At 36.0% G+C, this 8151-nt stretch overlaps 1 protein-coding gene across 1 annotated transcript in view; it reads right to left on the bottom strand.

Annotated features, from left to right (window-relative positions):
• Positions 1–262: 262 nt before the first annotated feature.
• The window catches only part of LOC137654611 (lanC-like protein 3), a 459881-nt gene continuing 451992 nt past the window's right edge, over positions 263–8151 (bottom strand). The window contains exon 7 of the mRNA XM_068388402.1: positions 263–663. Coding sequence (XP_068244503.1) covers positions 419–663 — 245 coding nt within the window. The 3' untranslated portion in view covers positions 263–418. The remainder of the gene's footprint in view (positions 664–8151) is intronic.

Genomic DNA, 8151 nt, shown 5'->3' with positions numbered 1-8151 from the left:
TTTCCCTTGGTCGGCCCGTAGGAAGTTGACTCCCTGCTATCGACAGGTTTATAAGTTTTAACTACTGTACTGAATTCCATTTTTGTTGTTATCTATTCTCCTATAGTAGAGGTTTTTATTCTTGTAGGAACAGAATTTATTTTACTACATTTCCTTGCGCTAGGTTTTGTGCAATCATAGCCTGAAGTACTGAAGGATTTAAGAAACAAATTTAAAACTTTATTTGTAATTTAGAACTTTATTCAAGTAATTTTACATGATGAAATGTTATTCAAGTATTTTTACATGAAGAAATATTACAATATAAATTAGGTAACTTACTGTATATAATAAATAACTGCTTGAGTTGTTTCATGGTACATAAACATGCATTGATAACACCAAATTTAAGATTCAAATAAACAATCAGATGATGTTTTCAGAAAATATTGAAAAGAGGGAATGAAGAATATTGTGGATCCACAAGATCTGCAATAAAACATACAGTGCCAGATAAGCCTTCATATAAACTGTAGGGGCTATCAGGCGTTCGAGCTTTCACAAATTCCTTAGAATAAAGGAAATCCGAGAATTGCAGTGCTCGGTGAAGATGGATTTTGTCACCCGTGAGTCGATAAAGGGTTAAGAAGACATATCCACTGCCTGCAATGCCATGACAAATCCCTAAAAAAAAAAAACCCATAGTTTAGTAATATTGTACCTGAGTGAAATGTTCAACACTTGACATCATACTGATTTAAGCTCTTGACAGCACATCACAAGTGTAGATGCTATGAAATTGAATTCTAAATTGTTCATCCAATTTTTTTTTTTCTCATCCAATAATAAATGACAAAAATTATACTTAACACTACTATTCAAAAAAAAAAAAAAAAAAAAAAAAAACATTATATGACGTAAACCTACACTAGTGAGTGACTATACCACTATTCATTCTTGGGGTATATAAAAAAAAACAATTATTTCACTTAAATTTACAATAGTGAGTGACCACACCAATATTCACTAAAAATGTTTATTCCACTTAAACCTACACTATAGTCAAAATCATCTACCATGTCTATGTCACAACCATCTCTTGAAGCTGATTGGTTAGCACTGATTTCACATTTTGATCAATTTGTATTTCTTTTATGTATCACTAATTTTACCAATGGTTATTTTACAAAATGGAAATGAGTATTGATGATTACTCCCAAATACATATTATCCCAGAAAATAACAAAACTATACAGTATATTTAAACAGGTAATAAAAACAAAGAACATGTATTGTATAAGGCAGGGTGGTCCAACCTATTCCATGCCAAGGGCCACATTACATGAAATGTTTGATGGCATGGGCCACAAAAGAAAATTAATATTAGAATTATAACTTCTGATGCAGTAACTGAAGGGGAGCTCCTTCCCCCAATGGGAGAGGATCAATTTCCTTATATCAAAGCGATTTTTTTACAAAGTATGTAGATGCACTTGAACAGTTTACACACCGTGTCATAAGAGTTTCACCTATACTTACTTGTATATGAATATTTTTGTTGCGGAAGAAGACAAAAAATCAACAAATAATAAGATAAAAAATAGAAAATAGATTCTTATATAGTTCAGTTTTTAATAACCTTCAAATAACACTCAAAGTACATATGATATACAAAAAGACAAAAAAGGACATAATCAACTCAGATACTAGTATTTAGTAATACTTTCAAATCTTAAGTAAAGAAAAAGAAAATAGAACCTGTTTAACTCCAAAACACTATACAATCAAAGCAAGCCTAAAGATAAATACACATTATATGTATATATATATATATATATATATATATATATATATATATATATATATATATATATATATATAAAGTGGAACCTCTACATACGAACGTATCTACATCCGAACATCCGAAGTAAAATTCGAGCAATTTTTCGACTCTACACCCGAATTTTATTTCGAGACACTAAGTAAGCAATTTTCGTCGTACCGGTTGTATCCGAATTTTTCGACACGCGAAGTACAATTTGAACATGTTCCTACTCTACACCTGAATTTTTTTTTCGACACCCGAAGTAAACAATACCCGTACACGTAGATGGTACTCATAGCGCCGGATGTATTTTTTATTTCCGCCGATAGAAGGCAGCATTTCTACCTCGGAGGGACCCTCAATTAGCGTGGCTAGGGACATTCCTCTGTTCTCGTCGGCTTCGTGTGGTTGTGCCCTGTGTGTTCTGCTATTAACTGTGTTTTAATCGTGATTTTTTACGTTCATCCTTTTACGGTATTTTACGGAAATCATGGGTCCTAAAAGGCTTAGTTTCACAAGTGGTAGTGGTAGTGGTGAGAAAAGGAATAAGGAAATGCTTTCTTTAGAAGTAAAGCAAGGAATTATCAAAAAGCATGAGCGTGGTGTCCGCATGAGTGAACTTGCAAAAGAACATCACGACGAACTTACTACAGAGGAGCTCAAGGAACTCCATGCTATGTCTGAGCACATGAGTGATGATGAGAAAGGGATCGAGGAGGTAGAACATGTGTTAGGTTCGGCGCAAATAAAAGAGGTGTTAGGAAAATATCAAGACGTGGTTGACTTCATCGACAAATACCATCTAAAAGAATTGCAGGTTTGTCGTGTAGTTGCACAGTTCGATGATGTTTCCCTAACTTATTTTCGAAACATTCTGAAAAGCTGTACCAAGCAACTTTCTATCGATAGCTTCTTTAAAAAAACTACGAAGCGAACTCGTGATGAAGAGGAAGGAAGTGGTTCAAAGAAAACAGCAAAGAGTGAAGAGAAAAAAATTTAATCAATTTTAAGTGGAGAGAGCGAAAGTGATTAAAATTAATTATCAAAAAGAAAAAAAGAAAATGTAAAAAAATATAAAATATAAAAATAAAAAAAAATAAATAAGCTAAGTTAGGTTGAAGTTCACTTAGTGTAAGTTAGAATAAGTTACGGTAGTAATTCAAGAGGTATTAGTTTGTTGAGTGTAGTTGGAAAAGTGTATGGTAGAGTATTGATTAATAGGATTAAGGATAAAACAGAGAATGCAATCTTGGAAGTACAGGGTGGTTTTAGAAGAGGTAGGGGTTGTATGAATCAGATTTTTACAGTTAGGCAGATATGCGAGAAATATTTAGCAAAAGGTAAGGAGGTGTATGTTGCGTTTATGGATCTGGAGAAAGCATATGATAGAGTTGATAGGGAAGCAATGTGGAATGTGATGAGGTTATATGGAGTTGGTGGAAGGTTGTTGCAAGCAGTGAAAAGTTTCTACAAAGGTAGTAAAGCATGTGTTAGAATAGGAAATGAAGTGAGTGATTGGTTTCCGGTGAGAGTGGGGCTGAGACAGGGATGTGTGATGTCGCCGTGGTTGTTTAACTTGTATGTTGATGGAGTGGTGAGAGAGGTGAATGCTCGAGTGCTTGGACGAGGATTAAAACTGGTAGGCGAGAATGACCATGAATGGGAGGTAAATCAGTTGTTGTTTGCGGATAATACTGTACTGGTAGCAGACACAGAAGAGAAGCTTGACCGACTAGTGACAGAATTTGGAAAGGTGTGTGAGAGAAGGAAGTTGAGAGTTAATGTGGGTAAGAGTAAGGTTATGAGATGTACGAGAAGGGAAGGTGGTGCAAGGTTGAATGTCATGTTGAATGGAGAGTTACTTGAGGAGGTGGATCAGTTTAAGTACTTGGGGTCTATTGTTGCAGCAAATGGTGGAAAAGGAAGCAGATGTACGTCAGAGAGTGAATGAAGGTTGCAAAGTGTTGGGGGCAGTTAAGGGAGTAGTAAAAAATAGAGGGTTGGGCATGAATGTAAAGAGAGTTCTATATGAGAAAGTGATTGTACCAACTGTGATGTATGGATCGGAGTTGTGGGGAATGAAAGTGATGGAGAGACAGAAATTGAATGTGTTTGAGATGAAGTGTCTAAGGAGTATGGCTGGTGTATCTCGAGTAGATAGGGTTAGGAACGAAGTGGTGAGGGAGAGAACGGGTGTAAGAAATGAGTTAGCGGCTAGAGTGGATATGAATGTGTTGAGGTGGTTTGGCCATGTTGAGAGAATGGAAAATGGTTGTCTGCTAAAGAAGGTGATGAATGCAAGAGTTGATGGGAGAAGTATAAGAGGAAGGCCAAGGTTTGGGTGGATGGATGGTGTGAAGAAAGCTCTGGGTGATAGGAGGATAGATGTGAGAGAGGCAAGAGAGCGTGCTAGAAATAGGAATGAATGGCGAGCGATTGTGACGCAGTTCCAGTAGGCCCTGGTGCTTCCTCCGGTGCCTTGGATGACCGCGGAGGTAGCAGCAGTAGGGGAGTCAGCATTATGAAGCTTCATCTGTGGTGGAAATGTGGGAGGTTGGGCTGTGGCACCCTAGCAGTACCAGCTGAACTCGGTTGAGCCCCTGATTAGGCTGAAGGAACATAGAGAGTAGAGGTCCCCTTTTTGTTTTGTTTCATTGTTGGTGTCGGCTACCCCCCAAAATTGGGGGAAGTGCCTTGGTATATGGATGGAGTGTACGTTTATCGTAGTCACCCTCTCTACCTCCTCGCCGCCCGCCCGTCCGTCTCCTCTCTGCGCTGGACTTTCTAAGGTAAAGTGACGCTAAAAACCCGTTTCATGTTTATTATTTCTTGATAATTATTCTTTTTTACATGTCTATTATCTAATTTAGAGTGCATATTGTCATGTGTAATAATGTGTAGTAATTTATTAAGGAGTTATCATAGGTTTTTTACCTCAACCATGGATTAATCCTATTTCAATGTATTCTTATGGGAAAATTCGTTTCTACATCCGAACATTTTCTACATCCGAAGTCGGTTGTGGAACGGATTAAATTCGTATGTAGAGGTACCACTGTGTATATATATATATATATATATATATATATATATATATATATATATATATATATAACACTTGAGTTATTTCAATTCAGTTATACCTTTTAATAAAAGACATTATTCATTGTCAAATGAACATGTAAAAGAGCTAAAGTTGAAATAGTTGTGTTTCCACACAGGCTACCAGGGGATTGTTGGACACAAAGTGTCTGGACCTCAATTTCTCAAAGTATCTAAATCTTGTTTCAAACTGACAGTATATTCCTTCAAGTTTCCCCCCCCCCCAAAAAAAAAGATGAGAAGTCGGTTCCATTATTTTTTATAATTCATGATAAGCAGGAAAGTCTGTTGAAGCACTAACTGAAATGTTGCAGTTTTCTACAGAGGGAATTAACATGTCCTTCTAGCTGGGAAACAATTTGTAATTTCCCTTGTAGGTCCATGTTTAGTACGTTCAGGTGGGCTGTCACTTCTGTAAGAATGGATTGAGGGCAAAGAAACTCTTTATTGTGTAGCTGAATTTGGCACTATTCTGAATTACCAATATGCTGATTTTGTAGAAATGGTAGAATATCTTTCCTTAAGGAAAATAAACAGTGTATTTTCAGCACTCAGCCCGCTAACACTTAAACATAGTGGCAGATCACTGTACTCTGTGTTTAGTTTTTCCAGAAATGATATAAATTTTGTAGGCCTAAGGAACTATTTCTGCCTCTGATTATGTTCACAATACTGATATCAGTTGTCATGACATCACTCATCTGCAACATTCTGCTTCATAAAGCCTCTTGGTGAATTATGCAATGCAGTGTGATGCTATGCACTAAATTTTCTTTAACCCTGGATAGGTACGATGGGTCGTTTGCGACCCCGAGCGTCAAAAAAAAACAGGTTTTTCTCACGTGACTCACCCCCGTGACTGAATTTGTGGGTGATCGACCTGCAGGAGGTGTCTCCCCTACACGCTCTAGTAGTGTCCAGATGTGCATTGCTGTAGCTGTACTCCTTCCCCGATTTCTGAGACGCGTCGGGGTCGTTCGCGACCGAGTTTACCCTTCTAAGGTAGTTTGCATAATTATCAAAGTTATTACGTATTATGAAATTGTCGTAGAATGGTGCAACTTGTATAGGTTATCAGTTGTGGAAAGTCTTGGTGGATTGTTTGGCTACCATGTGCATGATTTTTTTTTAGTTAAAATGTCGTTCATCACCACGAGGACCATTTTACCGCGAGTGCCCCTTTTTCATTTTTTTTCATTTTTTTGCCAAGTCATTTTTCCGTAAGATATTGCCAAATAGGGTCGTAAAACTTTTGCTTGTTTAGTGTTGGAAAGTGTGTCTAGATGATGTGGCTACCCATGCATGACTTTGTTTTTGTCAGATACGACGTAGTTATTGGTATATTGGGTATTTAACTGCGGTTACCAATTTCTGTTTTTTTTCAATATTTGTAAAAATTACTACGTAGTAAGGAATTGCCGTATATTATTCATTTTTTTTTTATGTTTATGTGTTAGAAAGTGTGCCTTGATGGTTGGGCTAACACGTGCATGTCTTTTTTTTTATCTGAGATGCCGTATATTAGAATGTCGGGCATTTTACCGCGAGTGTCCCTTTTTCATTTTTTTTCATTTTTTTGCCAAGTCATTTTTCCGTAAGATATTGCGAAATAGTATCGTAAAACTTTTGCTTTTTTAGTGTTGGAAAGTGTGTCTAGATGATCTGGCTACCCATGCGTGATTTTGTTTTTGTCAGATACGACATAGTTATTGGTATATTGGGTATTTAACTGCGGTTGCCAATTTCTGTTTTTTTTCAATATTTGTAAAAATTTACTACGTAGTAAGGAATTGCCGTATATTATTGATTTTTTTTTCATGTTTGTGTTAGAAAGTGTGCCTTGATGGTTGGGCTAACACGTGCATGTCTTTTTTTTTTATCTGAGATGCCGTATATTAGAATGTTGGGCATTTTTCCGCGAGTGCCCCTTTTTATTTGTTTTGCATTTTTTTGCTTAGTCATGTTACCGTAAGGAATTGGCAAGTAGTGTCGCAAAACTTATATTTTTAGTGTTGGAAAGTGTTTCTAGATGATCTGGCTACCCATGCCTATTTTTTTTTTTAGCCAGATATGGCGTATATATAAGTATGTGTTCGATTTTCCTGTGATTGCCATTTTTTCGTTTTTTCCCATTTCTTTCAAAATTACTACGTACTAAGGAACTATCACAGAGTAATATTTCATTTATATGTTTATTTGTCGGAAAATGTGCCTTGATGGTTTGCCTAGCACGTGGCTGAAATTTTTTTTTTTCTGAAATGCCGTATATTAGAATGGCCATTTTTCCACGATTGCCCCTTTTTATTTGTTTTGCATTTTTTTGCTTAGTCATGTTACCGTAAGGAATTGGCAAGTAGTGTCGCAAAACTTATAATTTTATAGTGTTGGAAAGTGTTTCTAGATAATCTGGCTACCCATGCCTATCTTCTTTTTTTAGCCAGATATGGCGTATATATAGGTATGTGTTCGATTTTCCTGTGATTGCCATTTTTTCGTTTTTTCCCATTTCTTTCAAAATTACTACGTACTAAGGAACTATCACAGAGTAATTATTCATTTGGATGATTATTTGTCGGAAAATGTGCCTTGATGGTTTGCCTAGCACGTGGCTGAATTTTTTTTTTCTGAAATGCCGTATATTAGAATGTTAGCCATTTTTCCGCGAGTGCCCCTTTTTATTTGTTTTGCATTTTTTTGCTTAGTCATGTTACCGTAAGGAATTGGCAAGTAGTGTCGCAAAACTTATACTTTTATAGTGTTGGAAAGTGTTTCTAGATGATCTGGCTACCCATGCCTATATTTTTTTTAGCCAGATATGGCGTATATATAGGTATGTGTTCGATTTTCCGGTGATTGCCATTTTTTTGTTTTTTCCCAATTCTTTCAAAATTACTACGTACTAAGGAACTATCACAGAGTAATGATTCCTCTAGATGTTTATTTGTCGGAAAATTTTGTTTACTTTTTTTTTGATTGAATATCATCAAATTTTTTTAGCTAAAATATTATATTGTTTTACATTTTTTTTTTTTCGATTTTATTTCCCTTCAAAAAAATTTTTTTGGGTCAGAATTTTAATTTTATAGTCGTAAAATAATCGACAATTATCCAGCAACCCACCATACAATTTTTATGCATATCCAATAATAATTAGATTAGTAAATAACACCTTGAAATTGACATACCCTTCCTACATTTCAAGTGGCAGATTAGGGAGTCTGAGTCAGTGTGGTTGGCGGCCATTT

The sequence above is a fragment of the Palaemon carinicauda genome, chromosome 15, assembly GCF_036898095.1.
Source record: "Palaemon carinicauda isolate YSFRI2023 chromosome 15, ASM3689809v2, whole genome shotgun sequence".
NCBI lineage: Eukaryota > Metazoa > Arthropoda > Malacostraca > Decapoda > Palaemonidae > Palaemon > Palaemon carinicauda.
This window is presented reverse-complemented; position numbering and strand designations above follow the sequence as displayed.